Source organism: Numida meleagris, chromosome 1 (genome assembly GCF_002078875.1).
Source record: "Numida meleagris isolate 19003 breed g44 Domestic line chromosome 1, NumMel1.0, whole genome shotgun sequence".
Classification (NCBI taxonomy): Eukaryota; Metazoa; Chordata; class Aves; order Galliformes; family Numididae; genus Numida; species Numida meleagris.
The window spans coordinates 113675151-113701097 of NC_034409.1; the positions used below are offsets into that span (position 1 = coordinate 113675151).

At 41.0% G+C, this 25947-nt stretch overlaps 1 protein-coding gene across 1 annotated transcript; it reads left to right on the plus strand.

The window, feature by feature from the left end:
• C1HXorf21 (chromosome 1 CXorf21 homolog) lies at positions 510 to 9756 on the plus strand. The gene is made up of 2 exons (XM_021408300.1): positions 510 to 694; positions 7770 to 9756. Exon 2 carries the CDS (start codon positions 7771 to 7773, stop codon positions 8638 to 8640), a length of 870 nt encoding a protein of 289 aa, XP_021263975.1. The 5' UTR covers positions 510 to 694; position 7770; the 3' UTR covers positions 8641 to 9756.

The window sequence follows — 25947 nt, forward strand, 5'->3', positions numbered from 1 at the left end:
ACTGAGGTACCGAGCGCACACTGGGTCTAACCTTCCTCAGGACAGGTTTTGCAGATCCTGCAAAAGCAAAGCCTCACTAACCAGCCAAGCTGTGCTGTTTGGTGGAAGCTGAGATGTCAGAGGGTCTGAAGACAACAAAATAGAGCTGCTGTGAGTGCATCTCTGCTTTGGCACGTGTATTTGGCATGAAATTCTTGAACTAGATGTCTTGATATCTCTGTTAAAATGATGCATAATGGTTAAAGTGGGGTATGCCACAAATCACCAAAATATGAGTACTTTCTCTAAGATTGTTCAATTCACTAGGCTTTTGTTGTTTTTGTTTGTTTGTTTTGTATATTATAAATAAAGTTAATAAAGAGGAGTCCGGCTGCACATGGACTGAGTGTGTTGCAATCGGCTATTTTAACAATACACAGTTTCTTAACAAAGTTTCATTTAGACGTAAAAGAGGAAGCAAGTCAAGCATGTTGAAGTTCACTCAGTTATAAAAACCCCTCATCTCCTAAGGGACTTTCTTTCTATACTTCTGCACTATAGAGGATTAGAAATAAAGCACGTCATCTTAGAAGTGCATTTGAAAAGGAAATAAAAACAGAAGGTTGCGTTTTAGGGTAGGACAGACTCACAGGAAGCTTTAAACTGATTGTAAGACAACCAGTATTCTGCACTGATCAGCTGCTGATCTTCAGAGGTAAGAACTAAGATACGCTATGCGTTATATAAAGATATGAAAACATTGCTCTTGCTTACCAGGGTGGCGTGGTTCTGTTTGTGTGGGATCACATCTGGTAGCTGGTAAAATGAAGATACGCTTTTTCTGACTGTTCTGAGTGCATGCGTGTGTTTGCAGAGTCTCAGCCACCGTCCACATGCAATTTCTGCTGTGTTAGGAAGCAATAAGAGCATTTCAGAACCGTCTGTCTTCAGAGCCATGATTAACTGTGTCTGTGAATGTAAAAAAAAAATTGATCGATCCTCTGATCTTTCTGAAGACTGTTGTAAAGTCCTACCAAAATAATGTACTTCAAAGTACTTTTAAAGGGAGTCTTACCAGATGTATTGCTTTATTCGTAACTATGGTATTTATTTTGGTCTTTCTTTACATGGTAGCATGCTATCCAAATCATCTTAAGAGTGGAGTACCCAATTTGTAGACTAGAAATAAAAATAGGCACCATAATAGATGAAATGGGATTTATATTAAAATATGTTCATAGAAAAATGTTGAGACTTTTTTGGAAAAAAAAAACAAACCTAAAAATATTTTGTCATTGTATTTTCCTGATTTACAGCCAATATTCTGGTTTGATACAAATCCACACACAACATGCACCCTCCCCTCCTTTTTTTACACTCTACAGCAGATGTGATTAATGTTTCAAGGCTTGTTAATGCACTATTTCTTCCCTCTTCTCCCAGGAAAGATCCTTCAGCATTTTCTGTCTTTCTTGCTTTACTGTTCATCCTTTTCTCTTCTACAAAGTGTATTCTCTTCTTTATCAGTCCCTTGTACTTCAACTGCTTAGATACAAAATATTTCAGTCCAAATAGTTCAGTCATAGCAACAACCAACAGCTCATTAAAATAAACACAGAAATCTAGAAACATGAAATGACTTCCACCCTGAAGAAGAGCACAGTATAGAACTGTTGTGTGGACAAGTTGCCCTTACGAACGTGGAGCTTGATCTGTTCCTGCCTCATTTTCTACTGCTGCTTAAAGCTTTGTGTATTAGATGTAAAACGCTATCAAATCAAATAGATGGTGTCCTAAATAACTTTGTGTAGGTATAGATGGTTAAGGAAGGGAAGAGTGAAAAGTGGTGAATCAGGCTTGCTTTGTACAAGGCTTCAAGGAACTTCAACTAATGAAACAGAATTAGATGGGAAGAGATTTAAGAGCTCAAGAAGCTCAGTTTACCCCATAGAGTTTTTGCTGTATTTTTATGGAAGCCTGCCCCACAAAACTCCACTTAAAGGTACAGCATCAGTCAAACAGATATTAAAAGACTTTTTTGTAAATGAGAGAAGCTAGCTGCTCTTGGAGTTCAGTGGGTAGACAATGGTCAAACAAGAACATTCAACATTACAATGAACATATAAGGTGTGTTGTGTCACTGGGGAAGGAGATACACAGGATTATAATCCTCTCAAACTTTCTCTATTTGTTCCCCGCAAAGTAGCTCAAATATTCCTTGCAGGGGAGGAACTCCTAGCTTTTCTGCATCTCTTGAACTATGGACATGCAAGTAAAGATGAGCTGGACTCAATTTTTTTTTTTTTGAGAGAAGACAAAAGGATTGGAGCTAAGAGAGTTGCGGGGAGCGGTCAAGAAGGGCTTGGCTCATGACTGTTGCTGTTGCTGGCAGAACCCTGTGGTGCAGCCCTACAGGTCCCAGATCTTCCATAGCAGCAGGGAGAGGAAGATACATGCACAGTGGGTAGCATTCCATTGCTTGTGTAGAAGCCCCTATTTGCTAGTCCTCTTCTACTGTGGGCTAAGTAGGACAATTCCACCCTCAAAAAGCAGCCCCCATTACATTTACCCAAGCCAGCTCTGGGCACTGGACATAATGTTTTATCAAACAGGGTTCAGATACTAAACATCCTTGGGTTTCATGCATTAAGGAAAGGCTACACTCATCCATATGCAGAGCTAATTTCACTACTTTCTTCACTGTCCTGATTTCCTTATGCTAGCTTCCCAGGAGCTGGTGAAAGGTGACTTCTGGGTCCTGCAGGCATATGCAGGCTCTCTGCTCCAGCCTATCCTGCTTGCCAGGGGAATTCTTGCATGCATGCACTGATGTTTGAGGTGGATCTCAAACCCCGATGAGAGAGTCAGTTTCTCCATAGTCTATACAAGTGTCTGTTAAGATTGGGGAAAAAAAGTACTAAAGATGGATCCATGGGCTTTGGGTTCCCTCAGGACAAGGAGACTTTAATTACAGTCCAATCCAGTAAGTCAGCTAGAACTTAGTTAAGCAATACCTACAGCTTAACTAAGCTATACTTAAAGCTACACCCTGTGCTATAACTTGAACTGAAATGACCAACAGCACAACTTTAGTGTTGTTCAGAGTCTCATTCAGAGAGCTGAAAGCCAGACATACTCCATTTCAAAACAGGCTTGTCTCTTCTGTGAGCTTACAATTCCCTCCTTTTGCATTGCTAAAGAATGTCCCCTTCCCTGCTGAGCTATGATCTCAGCTGGCACTATGCTCTTTCCATTCTCCCTAGCAACTTTTGATCGTGCTCAGTTCTTTTATATAGGTCACAATTCATCATATAACTTTGTGTACACTTCTCAGGCTTTCCTTAAGCTTTTTGCTTATCCTGAGCCAAGAACTCCCATTCTATTTGCTTGCTCCCAGAGTCTAATATGAGGTCTTTAAGCAAACAGTGGCACCATCTCCAAGCATTATATTCCAGCAAATTTGCTGCCGCTTAGAAAATAATAGCAATACGACTGTATTCTCCACATGACTTTAAACATTCATCCTGCCTTCAGGCTTTTATTCCTCTGAAGAACTGAACAAAAACCCCAGGGAAGACAATATGACTTTTCAAGAGCTTCTGAGAGTAATAAAGACTATGGTAACATAGCAAAGACTGTAAATCAGACAGCCTTCTCCCTCTGTCTCCACTGCAATCTGTGCTTAGGTAAGATGCAGATAGCTCCCATTGCTGACGCAGTAACTGCACAAGGAAATATCTGTTTGTCCAACTCATATGCAAAGTGCATCAGATCAATATTGTAAACAAGACCGTTTTTCCTCGTGCAATGAAAATCACGCAATTATTTTCAGGAGAAGAGAAGTGAATGTCAAATTTAAGGAGCATGAAACTCAAAATATTGAAAGGCAATAGACATAATTCCCATGCACTTGGAATCTCAGTGTATACACATGTATATGGCACAAAAGGGGGATTAAGAGAAGGGACACAAGAAAGCAGAATTAATGAGAACTGTCATCCCTGTCTGATATAAAGTATAAGAATTAAAGGTGACCCAGCTGAGTGCCCAGCCATCAGCAGTGATGGAATAATGTGACATGGTGTCAACAGTTTACGGGCGTTCAGCCCACTTCCGTGACAAAGGGGACGGGGGATCCACGGACCCACGCCCCGGGAAAAGGGAAAAGGGGAAAAGGGTAAGGAGATGGCCCTGAGAGCAAAGAACAGCGGCAACAATCTGAGGAGAAACAAACTAATTTACTAAATAAGATATCGGAATGCAAAACAACACACTATAATACAATATAATTACAATTTAAGCTGATAAATCCAATACAGAGAGAGAGAATGTCCCAAAATCAAGGTAGGCCTTACTCTACTACCGACGATAAGACGGCTGGAGAGCGAGGTGCTGCCAAGACGAGAGATGGCGGAAAAAGGGACGAGGTCTCGTGATCTGCAAGTTTTTATACTGTGAGCTTTTATCTTTTCCCTCTGGCTGGGAAATGGTAACAGAGGAGCAAAGTACTGTGGGGACTGTAGTAGTCCTTCTCTTCTGAGAACCAGGTATATCCACTACATGATGTTATGATGTGGAATACCAATAACCGAAAATCACAAAACCATGACACATGGTTATATATTATTAGGACCAGAGGCAGACATCAGACAGAGACACACTTAGCATTCCAGCTCTGAACACTGCCTATCAAAATTTCAGTTAGGTTTCCTAGCAGTTCTGTGAATGTTGTCAGATGAGTGCCACAGCCCTTGCAGCCTTCTGAGGGTAGCCTTGTAACTCTGAGAGCCAAACATGCAATTCCTAGGCATGATGGAAGCCTTATGTTTTTGCATTTGCTATTACTCCAGTCTCAGACTGTGTGCTCTAAACCTCTGAAAACAAGTACTGCAGAATGCAGCATGAAGAAATGAAACCAGCAGTTTCATTTCCTTCATGCATCACCTTATGACAGAAACATCTGGGCAGTAGGAAAGACAGACATGTCACATGCTACCTGGGCACACATGGCTTTGTGCATTTTAGTTAAAAAGTGAATAGGCCATATGTTCCATTTTCACTCATTTCTCAGAATCAACATTGAAAGTATGCGTAGGAATAAGTGTATAACAATTCCAGATTCAAGCTAGCCTAAGTTGGTGATAACTTGACACTAAATCTCTCTGGCCCAGGGTGAGCAAGGGAAGGGAACAGACTTTGCCCTGCACAAGGAGGGCAAGGCAGGAGAAGGAAGAGAGGGAGGTGGGCTTACAGCCTGAGCAGCTCAAGCATTTGGGTAAGATCTCTGTGCTGGTACTTCATCCACAGCTAAAATCTGAAGCAAGGCGACAGCAAGGTACCCCAGGGAATGCCAAGCCCTAGATATATGTGTTCTCTTTTGCCTCTCATGTAAATAGACTATATTTCACTAAGTATTACCTGCCTGTGGGAAATCTCACACAACTTGCAGCAGCAGAGGGGCTCCAGGGTCACCAAAGCAAGTGTTTGGATACATTTAATTTTCATGAACATTTCCTTCTGAAGGAAGTTTATTTTTCTTCCAGCTGTTTTCATAATGTGGAAATGATTTGTTTCCCTTCTGGGGAAAGTCTCATGCTGTCTTCTTGCCAACATCTGCATAAAGTCCATAGTCAGTATTTAGCCAACATTTATTACTACTGCAGCATTTTGCACAAGCAACTGTAACACAAGAAAAGCCTGATGAAGAAATGAAAATCTTTTCACTCTTGTAAGTGAAGAATCTAACAGTCAACAACACCATGAAGTAGTATGGCATGTGACAGAGAGATTCCACCTCTCCACTCACAGTGTGAGTTATAGTGCTCCTTTACAGCAGGTGTTTTGATAAATAACTGCGACATATGCTCAAATGCTGCACAGACAATACCCATAAGGATTAAAATGATATGAATGGATTAAACTGTAAGTGAAAGAAGTAATCACTGTTAATACAAAGACAATCTGTTTGCTTCTCTATCACAAGATATTTTGTATTAAGGAAAAATCTATCTATGTAACTAAGATTTACATTCTCTTTGCTGGACCACACAATTCATTTATAACATCCTTCCTGTGAATCATCTCCTTGACATCTGTTTAAATAAAAGACACAAAGGTGGACTTAACAACGATTATGTGGCAGTGGAACTGCTTAAACTTGGGCAGAACATTTGGTGATGCGCAGACACATTTCTCTCCCTGCTAGTGAGTCTTACCTTTCATTGACAACATGTCTGCACAGACTTTGAGATTGAGCTACCAGCTCCAGTACCTGGAGCGTGACTGCTAGAACCAAAAAGATGATTTCAGAGCTGATGAATGCATGCCTCCAAAAATCCTTGCTTATGCCACTGACATTTTAATGTCTTAAAACTACAGGCAATTCCATCCAGCTTATCATGGAATCATAGAATTGTGTTGGAAGGGATCCTTAAATGTCATCTAGTCCAACTCCCCTGCAATGAACAGGGACACCTACAGCTAGGTCATGTTGCTCAGAGCCCCCTCCAGCCTGGCCTTGAATGTCTCCGGGGGTAGGGCATCCACCACCTCTCTGAGCAACCTGTGCCAGTGCCTCACCACCCTCACTGAAAAAAAAAAAAAAAACCACCAAGCTTTTTCCTTATATCCAGCCAAAATCTTTCCTCTTTGAGTTTGAAATCATTCCCCCTTGTCCTATCACCACAGATCCTCATAAAGAGTCTGTCCCCTTCCTTCTTATAGCCCCCGTATAGATAATGAAAGGCTGCTATCAGGTCTTCCCTTCCCAGAGACTTCTCATCTCCAGGCTGAACAGTGCCAGGTCTCTCAGCCTGTCCTCACAAGGGAGGTGTTCAGTCCTCCTCTGGATGTGCTCCAACAGATCCATGTCTCTCCTGTACTCAGGACTCCACATCTGGACGCAGTTTTCCAAGTGAGGTCTCACCAGCGCAGAGAAGAGGGGCAGGATCACCTCCATCACCCTGCTGGCCACGCTTCTTTTGGTGCAGCCAGGAATACAGCTGGCTTTCTGGGCTGTGAGGGCACACTGCTGGTTCAGCTTGCCATCCACCAGTACCCCCAGGTCCTTTTTGACAGGGCTGTGCTCCATCTTTACGTCCCCCAGCTTGTACTGATAGTGGGAGTTGCCACAACCCAGGTGCAAGACCTTACATTTGGCTTTGTTGAACCTCTTGAGGTTCTCGTGGGCCCACTGCTCAAGCCTGTCTAGGTTCCTCATGCAGAAGTAGTAAATGCTAATTTCACAATCTGAGAATTTTTAGTGAAAAGGGAACCACACCTGCAGTCATTGATCAGTATGGAAAAGACAGAGTTACACTCTAAATATGAATCTAAAATTAACATAGTTCAGAAACAGGTGACAAACTACACACAATAAAAGTCGCTTCAAAGCATTTGGGAAGGGTGGGGAAAACCCTTGGCTTCTGAACTGAAATCATGGGCAAAAATGTAAATATTTAAATGTAAACTATTACCGCAATTATTACTGTAACAAACCACTTGCTCCTCTCTTCCCAACTCACTTGTCTTTGGGTGTATTATCCATACCATATACTATGTTATGCAGAATATACTTTGATGTGATTGAGTTAACATCACAATAGGGAAACAAACCATTCACTTCAATAAGTCTCCCAGACAGACAAACACTTGTTAATGCCCAAATTGGAAAGATATATCTGCAGCTAGTAACAGACCTGTGAGTATAATCACCACTCAATGACTTGGCAATGAACTAATGATTTCTTGTCATTTTTCTGTCTGCTTCTGATTCCTTTGCTTTCTTGAAGGATGCTGTCGGAAGGCTACCTTTACAGAATCGCCTATTTCTGTGAAGACTCTGAGCTCTGCAACAACCAAGCAGTAGATGAAGTGGTGTATGAAATGAGGTCCATTAATTATTCCATCAGGGATGAAGCACAAGGAAAAAGCCTCCTTCAGAGATGCAGATCTGCTGGCAAATGCATTTCTTCAGTTCACTCTAGAGGTAGCAAACACAGCAGAAAGCAGAAAGACAATCTCCTACAGCCCATGCAGCACTCACTGCCTGAAGGGCAGACATCTCCAGCTATGGATGTCTGCGAAGGGCTGGCAAGAAAAGACACCTACCTGGTTCCATCCTCCTGCAAAAGCATTTGCAAGAACTACAGTGATTTGCACATAGCTGGGGACTGTGTGGTGCCTATTAGCTCAGTGGCAACCGATTTTACCTGTGACAGCGGCATAGGCCCCTTCCTGGAGTCCTCAGAGATTCCTCCGCCTATGGAGTCTGTGCCAGTTCCCCCCAGTGAGATGGGCCGCAAGCAGGCCCAAGGCTTCTCATCGTGCTGGCGTGTGGCGAGCTTGGTGCCACACCAGCAGCCCCTCTCCGACTCAGCCCTCAACGACTACCTGGAGCAGAAGCTGATGGAGCTGTACAAGCAGTACATCATGGACAGCACAGCCAACAGGGCATCCCCCACTCAGATCCTGGCCTCAGAGCTCATCATGACTAATGTAGACCAAATCAGCACGCAGATATCACGAGAGAGAAAAATGGAGACCACCAAGGCCAAGGACATTGTCATCAGCCGCTTCTTGCAAATAGCCAGTGAACAAATATTCTCAGAAATTAGCACGCCCAGTCTGCATATTTCCCAATATAGCAACACTAATGCATAGTATTTGAATGCCTGCAGTTAGAAAGCTCTTATATTCGGAAAACACAATTGTTAGTATTTTTCTTTTAAAACATCTTTCTGCTTCATAAAAATGTATTTACTGTCTACCAGTTAAATCTTCCAGCACATATTAAGTAAAAATATCTGTACAGTGCAGATGTGTGCCAGATAATTTACAGTTTTTTTTTAAAAAAACTTTTTTCCCAAAGACTTATTTCAATGAGCCATAGACACTGAAAACGTTTTGGTAGAAAAATGACTAAGAGTGTATGACACTCTTCCACATGTTCTCTTTCTTCCCCCTTGCCTGACATCTCATTTCAACTTTCGTCCCCTGGAATCTACCTTACTACCTGAGGGCCTGTGTGAAGCTATTGCTTACAACACTGAAAGAACAGGGATTGCAGAGCCTCAGAAATAGAGAATTCAGTCTGACCCATCTTCCTGACCCAAACAGCTTCACTTATGACACCCCTTCAGGTGTTTTTGTAACCTGTTCTTAAAGTTATGAAGTGATAGGCACTTCACAGTTTATTCTATAGTAGCTCTAATTATTCCATTGGTGCCTTCCTATTTACACGTCTGCAAACAAAAACTCTGTTTCCAGGCAGACATCATCATCAGGAGCGTGCATTTGTAGCTGTACACTTGACTGTATGAACTGAACTTCTATGGTGGACACTTCTGACCCATGTCTGTCTGTGACAGACACACACTGTGTTAGTCAGCAACCTACAGACCTGTGCCTGTGGACTGGCCACATAGGGATAATGGTGATAATAAAATGAATTCTACTTCATCTTCCCCTCTTTTTAAGAGAATTCCAAACTGAAAAATAAAGGCTAAATCAAAGCCCTGGTGATTAATGTGAACAATTCATTTGACCTTTGGTCAAGGTCATCTGAACCTAATATATTTCTAAGAGAAAGATCCTTTTCTGTAAAATTTAAGCTCTTAAAAAAGAAGAAGAAAAAAGTAATTAGCTGCTTGATGGACAAGGATGGTTACCTGATTTGATATGTAACACACTGGCAATGCCAAACCACGACTGGTTGAATTTCCAAGTGTAAGTATAATGTAAATACTAATTTATAATAAATATTCATCAAATGTTTTCATGTCAGTGATTCAACACTGTTGTTTTGGTCTCTGTGTTCTTTCTGTTTTTTTTTTTTTTTTTTAATGTGAGAGATGCATTTATGAATATTTCAAAAACAATGTAGTGCAGTAAAAATGTCAGTTTACTTTATAGCTGCTCTCTTCCCAGAGATTACTGGGATAGCTCAGTATACTTTCCTGCTTGTACACTGAAGGAGTATCCAAAAAGCTGTTACTGTATGAACATTTTATGCGTGAATCCAGAGATCGTACATCTGTTGCCATAGCAGCTTACCCCAGTACTATTATTCAGCAATACAAGATGGATAATTTCTAGCTTATAATATTTCTAGAAATTTATCAAATGCAAGTTACAAATAGGAAAATGATATTTTTAAGGGAAACATTCAAAGTAATGTGTAGTTACCCATACACACCTGACACATTCGTCTCGATTCTAACACTCGACTCACTGCACAGAGCACATACTGTGTGAACAAAGTAGCGTTTTATCATCTGTGATTCAGAAGGTCTTGATTCTCCTAGCTAGCAGGGCTGTGACTGAGAGCTACAGGAAACACCTGTTTGCCACAGCTTCCATTCTGAGAACAGATTTAGGAAATAGTAACAGCCCCTGGGGAACAGGGGCTGAGCAGCTTGCCCACAGACTATCATGGAAACGCGGTCTTGTTTACTGGGCTGACCGTCAAGCTGCTGTGTCAGACTGCTGCAATCAGATTTGGGGCTGGGTATTCCAACGAAAGAGCTACTTCTGCAGTGCACTACAGAGCAGTGCAGAAAGATCTTTGGTGTAAGTAAGACAGCAACGCTGCTGCATTCAGAAGGCATGCTGGATACTTACATGGAATTGATCAATCAATGACAAATCATCCCATTCGTATGGAGCTTTCTCCTAAGCAAACTGCTTAGTGTGATCATACTGACTTTCACATGAGGGTCCTACTTCGTATTTTTGAACGGACATTTGCGAATTTTATTCACGGAAGGGTCAGAATCATTGTGGAAACTGATTTATTCTGGAAAGAGAACATTCAACCACTTCCTCCCAAAACATGGCTATTTTCTTTTCCCCTGTCTAAGAATAAATCCTGATTTCACTTTAAGCCCTGGCATGTATCTGTTTCTCACATGAATTATACACCATCCCCAATACCGAGTAGCTCTTGGACGTAAGGTGACTTTTGCATAAGCAAACAAATATTTCTTACTTTCCACTGTGCTCAGATGAAAGTTCATTTCAATGTCTGTCCTCCTTCCATTTAAAACTAATATTTCTCTGCACGAGTGCCTCTCCAGGTGTGTCTGTTTCCTGCTAAAAGCCCTTGGATAGCAATTAGGCTGCTATTACCATGAGTCAGGTTGTTATCTAAAGCGATTACCATCTTCTCTCTCCTTCTCCCTCACTCCCTCCCCTCCTGTTCTGCCTCAGGGTCAAACGCTTAAAGAGAGAGATCCCAGTTTTTTTAGTAGCTCTGTTAAATAATCAATTTTTAGCCAGGGGCACATCATTTCTGGACACAGGCTTATCACAGTGCTGGTGGAGTCCCAGTGTCTGGGGAGTGTGGTTTGAAAGGAGAGCACGTAGTCTGGCCTCATGGTGCTTCCCAGCAGTAGGGCTAAGTGACTAAGGTCACTTGAGAAGGCAAAAAAAAGTAACAAAGATTTCAATAATAGCTTGGTTGGTTGCTATTTTGACCAACTGTCCAAGAAATTAATCTCAGAAGGACAGTTTATAACCACCCTCAGCATGTTCTAGCAGTTTCCTCTGGCATTATTTCCAGAGCATATTAGTCACTGCTGGTAACATGACTGTTAGTATCCAGGAGTTTTACTGTTGATATATAGTGCAACTGTGCCCCTTCAGAGTCCAAGGCTGCCACTGCAGGGCCACCAGACAGGCCTGGGAGCTTCCCGGAAGGCTGGGTGTGCAATGTGAGCAGCACAGTCCTGGGTGAGGAGAAAAGAGAGGGAAAAGGAGGTTGTCACAGGTTTGTGTTTGGGCTTATCCCTTGTGCCAGCTCTGGTTGCTGGTCATGTGCCAGGACGTGATGGCAGGGGAAAGGAAATGGGATATAAAGCGCAGGCTGAGCTTTGTGCTGAATGTGAAAGCAAGCATTTCATGTTCTGATTGGTATGTTCAGATGAAGACAAAAAGCTAAGCGCCTAAAACCGAAATACATGAAGTTCTGCAGCAGCTGGGCAGGGTGCTGGAGCTTCAGAGCCAGGGCAGCTGCTGGGGTCAGGCTCGGGGTAAGATGAGGGCACCCCAAGGTCTGGCTCGTTCCCACTGCTACAGGCCTTCCACAGCCAGAGCAGGGGCAGCTAGTCAGGACCACCCCTTTCCTGATCCTCTTCTACCACGGCTTTCTCTCAGAGATGAGACCTTCAGAGAGTGCCCCTTGCTGTTAGTTTGGGCTTGGGGACAAAGTGGTAAAGGGACTACACATTTTGCTACTGTGCTTATTGGAATTGCTGTAAAATGTTGTTTGTTCTACCATGGACAAGGGAGAGTACACCTTGTCCTCCTTCAGGAGGGATAAGCACTGACTTAGGGAGATCACCGTGCTAGAGTGATGAACTGGCTAAAGATTTTAAGCTAATACCCAGATATGAAAGGCCTGTTGCTAATTGGTGGAGCTAGTGACTTGCCACAAACCTCACTAGGTGCCTTCTCTTGGGCTCGGAAAGGACACTGTGTGCCTCTGCCAGCTGCTGTGCAGCCACTTTGCACCTGTGCTCCCAGAGCACAGCACTGGTACAGTGGCTGTGGAGGGTTCAGGAGAGGCAGGAGCAGCTCCAGCCACATTAATTGCATACAGCATCTCTGCCAGCATGAGCAGGCAGGGCTGGCTTCAGCTGGGTGAGTAACACAGACCGAGGGCCACATTATTCTGGATAAAAGCTTTGCTGTCGTAGAAATGCTTGCCTAAAAATAACTAGCATGTACCAAAACAGAATTTTAGGTCAAAATGGAATTATGCAGTGCATTGTAACACTGCTTCTGCTGCATCAGGAAGAGCTGGCTTGCCTTCTCCCTGCTGTTAATACTGACAGGATTAGGGTGACTTTTCAGAATATTAAGCAGGCTTTCCAAGAGCTGAATGGAGCTGTGCTCCCAAGGCTTGTTCTCAGACCTTCTAATATCTCTGCCAGGGAAAAGGTCAGGTGAACTACCTTGTGTGAAGTGGAAATGCCCTTAAGGAAAATTAGAAGTGCCTCATTTTGAATTAGCATCTGATTACTGCTGCACTCCACGGTGCCTCCAGCATTACTTTCCTGCTTTCTCTCTGCAAAAGGCTGGTGACCACATGCTCCTACACTACATGTCGAGGTGCCAGAGCCCTCAGGGGTGCTCTGAGGCCTCCCTCCCTCTCTCCCTTCCTCTCTCCCTTCCTCTCTCCTCCTGCCATGCAGCCTCTGCTCTGGTGGCATGGTTTTGGCTTGGTCCCACAGCAGTTCTGCAGCCACGCTTCCCTGTGGCCGCACTGGAAGTAGGAGGAAGTAGGTAACTTCTGTTGATGCAGTTTGCCATTTTTCATGTTTGAACACAATCTCCTTTTCCTAAAATTGGATCCTGTTTGGAGGCTAGGAGTACAACAGAAAAAAAAAAACAACCAAACTGACAACAAAACCAAATGGTAGTTTTTTAAACACTACCATTCTAACACAGGTAGCAAAATTCTAATCATTTCTAGATAAACACTGCTCATCAAAAGAAAGAAACATATGAAACATGTCAAAAGCAAACGTAGCAATGGTAGGATCACTGTTTTAAGAAACAGAGGTTTGGGGCTGCCTGTGCCGGCACTTTAAACCAACGAATCTCAAGGTGTTAGTAACCGATTTAGCAAAAGCAGGCTGAAGCGTCATTCCAGAAGCATGATGCTTGACTAAAGCAGTACAATTTGAGAAAAAAACCTGATCTATGGAGCAGTCAGTTTTGCAATAGTAAGATCATATTAAAAAAGCGCAGCAGAGTTCTTTTAGGCCTGAAGAGTTCAAGCAGCACTTTGATTATTCAATTATATGAACCTAGAATCTATTATTTATAAAAAGCATAGTCTAACAGGTAGGAAGAAGATAGACTATCAAAAGACATTTTCCAAAAATCAGCACTGATGAGGCCAGCAGCTGACCCTGAGCGGATCTAGGCAATCACAAATCACTGTGAATTAAGTGCTGAGTATCAGAGTGTGCATAGCAGAGTTTAAAAAGTGGCTGCTGCTCATGCATCCATCTTTGGGGGAGTGAAGTGACTCAGGAGCTGCAGGAGAGAGTGACAGCTCTTAGCCTCGGGAAGATTGATTTTTGCTGATTCACAGATGACAAACACCCAAACTGCATCTAGAAACATCTGTTCCTGACTTCTTTAGAAAAGGCATCAAAGATTCCTTGTTTTTGTCAGTGTGATCAGCTAGCATTTCTTCCCAGATCACAACCAGTTTTGGTACTGAGGTGCTGTGCTGCTGCCTGGCCCGAGCACGCAGAGCTAAGAGGCCTCGTGGAGTGCAGGTCCTTCTGTGTCTGTGTGCCTCACTGGAAGCCCTCATGGACATCCCTTGCCCCGGGCATACAGCTGCTCACCTTCCTAAGTGCCTCTCTCCATATTGAGAAATACGGAGGACTGTGGTTCTTAATCCCAGCAACCCAGAACATTAAAGCAACAACAACAACAATGACAAAATCAAACCAAAACAACCGTTTAATGGTCCTGATATTTATGGTATATTCCTAATAAGTTGCATTGTACTTGCTGTCCATGGCTCCTAAGCTGAGAGATGGAAGTACAAAGAGGGAGTAGCAGTGAAGAGGTAGAATGAGTTGGTGGATGCAAACATCTGGTGAGATAGAAATTCATGTGCACCTATCAGTATTTCTTTTACATTCTCTCCAGCATGTTCTGGCTCTCTTATTATCCTGCTTTACATATAGACATCCATTTCCCCCTGTCATGGTTTTGTGATTTTCGGTTGTTGGTATTCCACATCATAACATCATGTAGTGGATGTACCTAGTTCTCAGAAGAGAAAGACTACTACAGTCCCCACGGTACTTTTCTCCTCTGTTACCATTTTTCCAGCCAGAGGGAAAAGATAAAAGCTCGCAGTATAAAAACTTGCATATCATGAGACCTTGTCCCTTTTTCCGCCGTCTCTCATCTTGGCAGCACCTCGCTCTCCAGCCGTCTTATCGTCGGTAGTAGAGTAAGGCCTACCTTGATTTTGGGACATTCTCTCTCTCTGTATTGGATTTATCAGCTTAAATTGTAATTATATTGTATTATAGTGTGTTGTTTTGCATTCCGATATCTTATTTAGTAAATTAGTTTGTTTCTCCTCAGATTATTGCTGCTGTTTTGCTCTCAGGGCCATCTCCTTACCCTTTTCCCTTTTCCCGGGGCGTGGGTCTGTGGATCCCCCATCCCCTTTGTCATGGAACCGGGCCGAACGCCCGTAAACCGTTGACACCCCCAAATCCTCTTTTTAACTCTGTATATGGTACATGATCCTTGTGACATTCCAGGCTCCTGCTTCCAGTAACCCTTCTTAGATGATGCTTATCCATCTTTTAGACATCCTAGTATCTTCTAAACTCAAGGAGGGACTTCCATGCTTGACAAAACCATGGCTCAGGACAACTTCTTTCTAAATATTCACAGACAGACAATGCCCTTCCCCTTATCCTCCCTACTGCATGCATGCATTAGAAGCTCTTTACCTTCATTCTGTAGGAAGAATCAGAAAAAATGTATGCTGAAGGCCATACACAAATTATTTGGAAATATGCAAATAAAATTGCTGCAAAGACATTCTGTTTCCTATGAAGCTTTGCAGGTCATAGCAGACAGCTATGAAACTGAGACTAGGATAGAAAATTTGCAAAGTGTTTATTAACAGAAAAAAAAAAGGGTAGGGGAGGTTGTTTTTAATTCACACAATTACTTCTGCTTTTCTTCAGACTATCTTCTAAACCCCATAGTGGTAAGTTTATAGTTTGAATTCTGATGAAGCTACAAACTCTTAGTAGACATTTGCTTTAAGAACTTCTCTTAGCATCCTTGATCTGTTAGCATGTTTAATTTAATTTCATTTCTCCTGATGGTGCCTTTTTATAAATCTTCTTTTACGTTGCACTTTTGGTATAGCCCTCTGACCTTGCAAACTTTTAACGTGCTCTTCTTTGAAATAAGGGTACTATAAGCACATTTGACAATTAAATCAGTGATACACTGAGCAGCTCCAAGTTGTCATTTTTTCCTTTCTTCCTTCTTTTAATTTAGGCCTCACCAACTAAGCCTGGAAAAGAAACTGGAGATTTAGTCATTGGAAAACCAATTAAAATGAAACACTTAGAACAATACGCAGTTTGTAGAACACAGCTGCTAATATTTCTTCTGTTAGCCTATGGTCTATTACCAAAAAATTTCCAGAGGGGTCCTCTGGACACACAGAAACTCTAAAGGTTTGCACAGAACATCTGGTTAGAAATGTATTTCTTCAGGCCAGAGAAAATGAGAATGATAGTTGCTAGAATAATATTCACTAACTCAACTTGAAACTATTAAAATAATAGATTCATCCTTCTGTAAAATAACACATTTATTCCCAGGCAGAAACATGATTATTTCCTAATGACTTCATCATACATCTAAAGTACTGTGTAAAAGTCAATTAATTTGATGTCAATTGTCATTACATACACTATGAAGGTTATTGAACCATTTGTGTATTCAAAATAGAATATTGTGTTAAAAGTTCAAAAGCAGTTGTAAGAAGATAAAATAGTCTGAGGTGACATTCAGTTTGTATCCCAACTGCATACTGTGAAATAAAGTTTATTAGTGACCTGTTTCTTCATTCTGCTCACACCATGATTAGCAGCGTATTGGAAAAATCCATGATGCATAGTCATGCAGCCTCTGATCCTTATCTAAGAATTGTGGCTGGCATATTTTAAACTGCAATAGACCAAAAGAAAATGAAAAAGAATATGTGATATTTCAAATAAAAATTAAAGAATGTATATGAGTTGTATCACCTTTACTTCAATTAAATAGCACTTTTATTTGCAAATCATAAACTCAATGAAGTGAGTCATGAAACAAAGTGCTATTCAGTTTAAGTGAGGACATCACATGAAAGACTTTAATAAAGAAAAGAAAGCAAATTTGTCCAGTAATTTGATCAAATTAATTGAATTGAACAGTAACTTTAGTGACATGCTTGTAAAGATATGTGTTTAGGTGATCCCACTTAATGTTCCCATTATGAGACATCCGAGTCTTCTGTTTTTGTTGGTAGCATCCATCTGTGTGTCTGCTGTTATTATTATTTTTTTTATTATTATTATAATCCTCCATCTCTGGAGGCGTTCGAGACCGTGTTTGAACACCCTGGGCAACCTGATCTAGTGGATGGCAACCCTACCCATGGTGGTGGCATTGGAATTAGATGGTATTTAAGGTCCCTTCCAACCCAAGCCATTTTATGATGGCATGATTCTATGATTCTATTATTTTGCTCTTGATAGATGGGATGAGGATAGGCTGTTAGGAGATACACCATATTTATTTTTATTCATGTTTGATGACATAGAGACAGGATAGCAATGGAGAAATTAAGGTAGAAGAATGATATAGTCAGAACAAGGAATTAGAAATGAAAAGGAGTTTGGGAGAAGATGTGAAAGGCAGGACCAAACTTTTCAAGGATGATGTAGTGCTTGAGAATGCAGAAGTTGAGAACTTGGCTAAGAACCATATGTATCTGTTGATGGTCAGAGATTGGAAATGGTGTGCAGAAAAAACATAAAAGGAGAAGAGAAACAGGTGGTTAATGGGAAAAAAGTGGAACTGAGTGTTGGTTTTCTTTCTCTTTTTCTTTTTTTTTTTTTTTTTCTGAGACATTTGTATTGTGAAAGTGAAGAGTTAGAGAATTTTAGGAGAAATGCAAAAGAAATGATACCAGAGACGTAAAGCCATGGAAACATGTGGAGGAGATTAAATTGAAAAAGGAAGTGAAAGTGTAGGAGAATTGCAGCAAGAAAAGGTATAGTGCCTTGGAACCTGAAAGTCTGAAATTTAACTTTAATTTCGGATGATCAGCAGTTCTGTGAAAAAAATGTAGGGGTAAATAGAAAAAAGATGGCAAGGAAAAGAACATGTCTGGAGCTTTGGTCCAGTTAATTGCAAAAGTAGAGTCATTTAGCTACAAAGACTGAAAGGATCTGATCAAAGCATGAGGAAAATCAATAATTATGTTATAAGAGAAAAGAAGGAGAGAGTAGGAGATATCTTAAGATTAAGAAATGTTATCAAACTGGATGAACCAGATGGCTGTTAAGAAAGTCATGGTACTGTTGGTTAGGGACAGGTAGGAAAGAATCCCAGGTGGTGACTGGATTGGAAAAACACAGTGAGAGATCAGAGAAGGAAGCATTCAGTGAAACAACTCTGCAGAGCTGACCAGAGCTGCCAAACACTGTGGAGAAATGTACAGTTAGGGAGCTGTGTGAATAATTACCATTGGATCTGTAGGTGTGTAGGAGGCTGCAGAGAGAAAAAATTGAAACTTACATGAATATTGAGGAAAAAACTGATGGGTTCAGATCACAGGAACTGGGAGGTATGAGAAGAGCTTAAAAAGTTGCACTCAGGAGAGGAGAATGAGTGCAAAAGAGTGATTGAAATAAAACCCTTTTGTGCCCAAGAAATTCTAAAAGCCTTTTGATTCAGAACACATAATGTAAACCTGCAGTAAAAGGCATCTATGTGAGTGGTATCAATAAGACATAATTCCTTAACACATTTTAAAGCTGAAGGAAATGTGCATACTCTCCAAATGCATGCTAACTTCGAGAAATGGAGTGGTCATTCCACAGATGGTAAGAGAAAGAGAGGAAGTAGAAATGAGGTGTGATGGTTCTGATGTAGCCTGACATAAGTCACATCCAGGTTCCTCTTTTTGTCTAAGATTACCACATTTCAATATTTCCTCTAGATCTTCCTCTAGAGATTTTCCTGCTGTGCTATGAGTCAGAGACACACAGCAACCAGGGTAAAGAAGTCATGATATCGCACCAAGGTTCTCTCTATCCACTGAGGATATGAAGTCATTTTGTTTTATGGAGTGAAACAATAATAAAAAGAAAGAAATGCAATTGGGAAGTATGCTGATTGTATGTGGAAAAACCTTGATATTCTGTGATGGGGATTTTCTGCAAAGCTTAAATGGGTTTTTTGATCTGAGCAATGGTTGGACAATGGAAATGTGTATAGCCCCACAGCTGACTCTCCCAACATCAGTGGGACACTGAGGAAAAAATGATTTAGAAATACTTGGCTTGACTGAAGGCACACTTCTGCAGAGGCCTTGGCATCCAATTTCATGGATCCTAATCCAGCATGCACATGGTCCTTAAAGCCTGCTGTGACTGCACATTGTTTCTAGTCTTTGAAGCCACAGTTTTATGTAAAGCATACATCTGAGGTGTGTCTTCATCTCCACATTGTAGGCAACTAATATACAATCTGAAGTAAACAAAATCAAAGGCATTATGTCCAGCTTCATTTTGCAGAAAAAGGAATTGATCTTGATTGTAAGGTAGAGAAGTCTGAAGACTCTCTGACATAATGTTCTGTGATTGCTTGGACTGAGTGGTGAGTTAACCTAATTTTGAGATTTCATAGTGCTTTATAAGTAAGGATCAGTATCTTTGACAGAAAGAGGGGTCAGAATTTGGTGTTTGTTGGTATGCTTCTCAGGCTATCATGGCAAACCTTGTAAGGGAAACATATTCATCTGAGTACTTCTGCATTTGGGTAACACTAGAAGTGATGGTTGTTCCCTACCTTGTCTAGTACAGATACAGAAGAAGGAAAACAAGACAGTCCTTTGCTTCTGAGCTATGAGCTCTGAAGGAAAAACAAGTAGGTACGCAGGACCACAAGCAGACAGCATGTAGAAGTCATTGAGTGTAGCCTTCTTTTCTCCCTGATCTAGACTGGTGTGCTTTTTTGTATAAGCTGCAGAGAAACTAGTGTGAATGTAGTATGAACAATATTTTGAAGCTGTATTTAGTACCGTTTCTTCTCCACGTCTCAACTTAAGGCTTAATTTTGAAGTCTCTCTGATGCACATCCTTATAACTCATTTGAATAACTTTTTTATCTCCTCATTCAATTTGTCTGTAAATTAGAAGAAAGCCTTACTACATCTGGCAGGAAATATTTTGATGAATGTAAAATGTCAGCTGCAAAGTTTCTCATTTCTTCAAAGTGTTATAAACTGTTAAAAATACTCTGTAGAAATTGAAGACCTATGAGAGTCTCTACAGAAAAAAGTTGGAACTGGTAGTGGTCCGTAGTGCCTTGGGGTCTAAAAGACTTTGAATCACTATATGGTTCTCCTAATTGTCTGGTTCTATTCTTGATCTCCCTGTGAAAAAAAGAAATAGACAATTCTTCATAAAAAATAATAAATTAGACGTATCAATCAATTTCTTCCTGAAAGTGAAATGTCAAATAGAATGAGAGGAGGAGAGTGTTTTGGCAGTCGTTCAATCTGTTAAGAGATTCCTCAAAGGTGCATTAGTGTGTACAAGTAGATCACTGAAACTGAGTGACCTCCATTTTCTTCCTTTCTGTAAATTCACTTGTAAATGTAGTTTTGCTGTACAACAAAAAAAGAGAGACAACAGTCTAAAAAAAAAAGACATGAAGATGAAGACTGTATTGGCAGTGACAACTAAGGGTCTAATGTGCCTGATTACAGAAATGAAAAAGACTAAAATCCTCACTGAAAGACTCAGCGGTGACTGGAGAATGAGAGAACATTTAGTCTGTGAAAGATTGAAGGCCAAGCAGAACAAAATAAAAAGCCTTTTCATAAGAGTATTTTAAACAATTTGGTTTTACACAGGTTTGGAGATTTTTTATTTGGTCATTTAACTCATGCGTCTGGTGAACATATTGAAAAAGGGCATTAATATTAAACAGGCAACAGCTGCATTGAACTTGAGAGCCAAACGACTAATTTTCAGGAAATATGTGAGTTGTATTACTCACATTAACAGCCTCATTGAATGTTGTGGTTATATTTAGGGTAGTGAAAATATATCTAAATATATAGCTAAAAATGTATTCATTTTTGTGTTTCAATAAATTTGGTTTTAAATCCTTTTTATAAGGTGTAGGCTTACAATGCATTACAATGCATTGAGGAACATGTTAACTAAATGGGCCCGTGTGGTGGTAACATTAAAAAAAGAAGAGAAGGCAAGACCAGAGATTTTACCTATGCAGATGGACCTCTCTGTTGCCCAGAGAGGTTGTGGATGTCCCATCCCTGGAGGCATTCAAGGCCAGGCTGGATGTGGCTCTGGGCAGCCTGGTCTAGTGGTTGGCAACCCTGCACACAGCAGGGGGGTTGAAACTAGATAATCTTTGAGGTCCTTTTCAACTCAGGCCATTCTATGATTCTATGAAAGAAGACAAGAAAGAGCAGCTACTGTCGGCCATCACTCATGGCAGCACGATGTCTGCTAAGTGCAGCTCCAACCCCAGCAGCACAGGCTGCCAGAACAGCTTTTAAAATTCCTCTTTTTCTGTCCCTCTTGCCTTTGTAAGCCTTGGTGCTGGCCATCTGTCCTGATACAGGCAGTGTTCTCTTGGAAAGCAGAGACCTCCTTCTTGACGCTAAAGGCTTATTGTGCCCTGGTGCAGAGGCTTAAAGTTCATTATTTGTACAAAAGTAGCTGGAGAATTACAGGCATTCTCAGATATTTTTTCCTTTTGTCTCCATGGAGGTGAATGATGAATGGCTGAAGTGAACACAGAGCAAAAGATGCAGGAACATGCCTTAGCCTAAGATATGATCATGCAAGATCTGCCCATTAACCCAAGAAGTAATTTTTTATACAGTATGGTTGTGAAGGATAGTTTGAAACTGGATGCGGTTTTTGCATATCTATCTGCGTATGGAGAGAGACTGAAACAATGGCTCTGAGCAAAGAAGCCAGCATTACACATGCCAAATGTAAGCCATTTTCAATTCTTTTTTGATGAATGGAATAGAAAGTGAGAGAAAAAGGCTGGCAAACCAAAATCTCTCCGGTTGCTGTTTGAAATTTGGTGAAGGCAGCTCAGCTTCAGTGCTTCAGGCTTTTTCTGGGGCTCAGCAAGTACCTCCACCAACTGCTCTAGTCCATAGGTCATATCCAGTCAGGCCCAATCCCTTCATTTCTTACTGGTTTTAGCTCCACAACTGCAGAGAGAGTGACTCATGATACCATTTATTTCACCACCAGCAGAAAGGTGTTTCCCCCTGCTCTACTTGCACGTGCTCTGTGGCCCTCCAGGCACAGCAGCTGAGGCAAGAATGCAAAGGGGAATGACTGATTGCATGTGAGGGTTTGGAAATGGAGGAGAAAAAAACACTGATCAATTTTTGAACAATTTCTCTGTCCCACTTCAAGCTGGAAGATTTGGGACTGTGCCATCCAGTTACTAGCCAGATTCAAATTTCACACAGGATAATTTCCCTGAGCTTTTCTTGTGGCTGTATTTTGATGTGAGGATTTCTGAGCTTTAGCAGCTCTTAATTCTAGTTCAAATATTAGTGTGAGACAGCCCATGGAGAGGAAAGATCTCATTATTTTTTTTTGTTAGGATTCCACATTTGGCAGGAGCTGTAGCAAATGAATTGTACAAGGCTGGAAAAGGGCGCATCATCATTCTGACGTGTGGTTCACACATTTCTTATGTTAAAATGCCATTACTTCTCAAAAAGCTTTTGCTAGGCAAACAGATTTTGGAGGCTTTCTGAGTGGATGACACACAGCCTCACTGATGTCTGAAGCTTTCAGCTTCCAGAGATTTCCAAAAGCGGACCTTCTAAACCCTAACTTCTGTGCTACCTTTAGTACTGAGGGAACCCAAGGATATGGCAAGAAAATAGAAGGTCAGAAGAAGCATGTGTTTGGGTACTAATCAGAAATGGAAAAAAAAAACATAGGTAAAGGATTTTAGCTGAATCAAGATTTCTTTATCTACTCATGTTTTTAAGGTGATAAAACACTACAAATGCAACAGATGTAGTCCACAGCAGAGGCAAAGGCAAGCTGAATTAATCTTCTCCAAATTTGTAGCAGGGACAGTTAATTCTCATTTGCGGGCTGTGAAAGTGCCAGTTTTTATTATTTCCTAGGACTTAACAAACAGAAGGTGAGAACAAAGGAAGAAAGGAGGACTCTTTTGTTGTTTCTGACATAGAAATTCATGTTCATCAACTCCCTTTTTCTAAGGACTCATTGAGACAGTTAAAACAACTTTGCTCTGCAGATCAGGAGATAAATATCCTTTTTTCCATGAAGTAAGAAGGAAACACTGCACATTTCAATTTCTGGAGTTGTCTGGCTAATTTACTGTGCCTAAGCATAATAACAGTTATGTGCTGTTGTTCAGTGATATTATATTCTCTTAAAAAAAAAGATATGCAGACAAATGAGCTCCATTGCTTCTACTACAAACGCAAATCCAGAAATCTCCACTGAAGGCAGTAAACTGGTGTAAATCAAGGTGAATTTGGACAAAGAAGTGTTGGGATCCTGCAAATAAACAGATTGCTGCATCTCCTAACAACCATGATACAGCCCCTGATTTCACAGAGCATGCTCAGATTAAAGACCCAAGGGAATATTGTGTGCTCCAAAATGGCTGTAAAGCAGGTAGGTGGGAAAACTCTCCTGCCTGTGAGCTTTGTAGCACGGCTGGATGCAAGAGATATTCTAGCACCTGGGTGAGCTGGGATGCTGGTGGGACAGGAGTAGATATAAATTAATGGGAGTTGAGAAGAGGCTTGGCCAAGAGGAGCTTGTCCCTCGGCTTTTCCGCACCTTCACAACAGGAGCTAGCAGAGGAGCAATATAACCAAGGACTGGTTTAGTCTGTGTGGTGAGCACATTTGCTGATAATGGAAAAGGGAGTACCAGCAGTACTGCTCCTATCAGACAAGAAATCTCCCAGCCACAGCACACCTTCTGGACCTGTGCTGATGATATTGGATTCCCCGTGACTGAGGGACATGCTGTAGCCATGGGGCTCAGCAGGTCATGTTGTTGGTTGGACTTCATGATGCTGAAGGTCTTTTCCAACCTAAACTATGCCTCTGTGATTCTATGACAAACTGTGAAACCTGAAAGTTGGGAGATGTGGCTGGGCACATGCCAGGTCCTATACTGCAGCCCTGACACTGAGTGAGGGGTGATAGTTAGGCTTTAATGTGTGTTAGACAAGCTCTGTGATTTTGTGGATGTGCACTGCCCACAGAAGCAAGCACTTAATGCATCATTGGATTTTGCAATAATTGGCTATCACGAGCTCCTTTACAAGAAGAGAAGTGATCACATTTTGTGTAAGTGCACCATTAGTCATATGCCAGTGCTGGTATATTTGACTTGTTTGTTGTCTAATGTTTCAAGTGAATCCTACTTAAGATTTATTCTTTAATTTTCACCTCGGCAATGTAAAACATATAGTTTGAGCATACTTTTTGCCATCAGGTTGGAAAAAAATGTGTCTTGATGCAAAAAGGGTGTTGAGATTTGAAACGTCTCAATGACAAATGATAGAGACACCAAATACCTTGTTCCTGTATATCACTACTTTGACTATGATGTGCTTTTCGTTAAACACTATGGGTTTCATTCTTGTCCCCAGAATACCCTTGGAACTGAGGCGTACAGTCCCAGCAGTGTTATTATGCTGGCAAAAAAAGATTTTAATTTTTAGACAGTTGTAAAATATATGAATGCAGGCATAACATCTTAATTGCATAATGTAATACCAGGAATAGCTCACCAGTCATGTTAATCAGATCATCATTCACTCAAAATCCCAATCATTTGCAGTATCTCTTGTCTAAATGGAGGTCAGAAAAGACGCTCGTAGGCCAGTAATTAGTGCTGCTACTGAAAGCTGGTGCTCAGTGGATGGGACAGTAATTGGGGGTTGTATGAAACTTGAAATATTTTACATGAGTGGCTGGTACAATCTTGTGTTGGTTTTTTTTTTCTCGTGTTCCCATGAATTCTCATCCACTTGACTTTTTACTACTTTCTGATTTCAATGGTCCACAAATTAAAGGAAGAACTGCCTTCAAATCATTAGCTCTTCAGTCTTTTTAAGTTAATACAGCTGATGTAAAGTCAGTGTTCTCAAATTAATCCAAAGTCTGTGCAGCACGGCATCTGTTCTGTTCAGTTATTTCCATTTAAAATAATTATAATAGGAATTCCTCCTTGCTGAGAAAGCTCCAGACAGATGGAGTCCTCCTGTTAACCTGCATAAAACCAACAGGCAGTGCATCTTTCTTGTTAGCAATTCTGCATACTGCCAGTACATTTCAAAGCACCTGGTTTGCTAGAAGTAAGGTCAGAAAGACTGAAAAAATGAATAAGAATGTTGTGTGCTTTTTTAGGAAAACTAATATATTAAATAAGCTAAGAATAATTATAGACCTAGCAGAATTGCTATATTCTTGAATAACGATTGTCTAAATAATTATGCCTATCATTGGTAAGATTCTTATAAATGTTGTGAGCATCAAGAGCCACATTAGGTTAAAGATCTAAGAAAAAGCTGATAGCAAAAACCGAGCTCATCAATAATTCAAAGTAGTTCTGGGGAATGTCATCTATTTATGGGAAATGCCTTCCCGGAACTGCATGGCTGTACAGGTTTGATTGCTCTTCTCTGCCACAAGGTGTCATTGTTTTATCAAAATCAGCTGTTAAATTCCACTCTACAGGAAAATACACAAAAATTCCTTTGCCTGGCATTTTAAGAACTTGGAAACATACACAGATAATTATATAGTTTTTAGCTGCATGAGGAATGTAGAAAATGGCAACCTGTCAAAGGCTAAATCAGAAAGCTCTCCTTGGTACCTATTCATCTATCAGCGAGCTTTCAAGGTCTTTGGGCTGGTTTGTTTTCTCCTTCCTTCTATAAAAGCACGCAGCGTGGCCATTTGATTCGTGTACCTTGATATGTGGTAAGGGATTTTTTAATCAATTCTTTCTGTTTCCATGTTTGTGAAGATTAGGCATGACAGCTGGAGAAGTCCAGGCTCTGCCCCTCTCAGGTGTGTGTCAGACCCACAGCCACTGCATCTGCCCCTTGCTGCTTTGC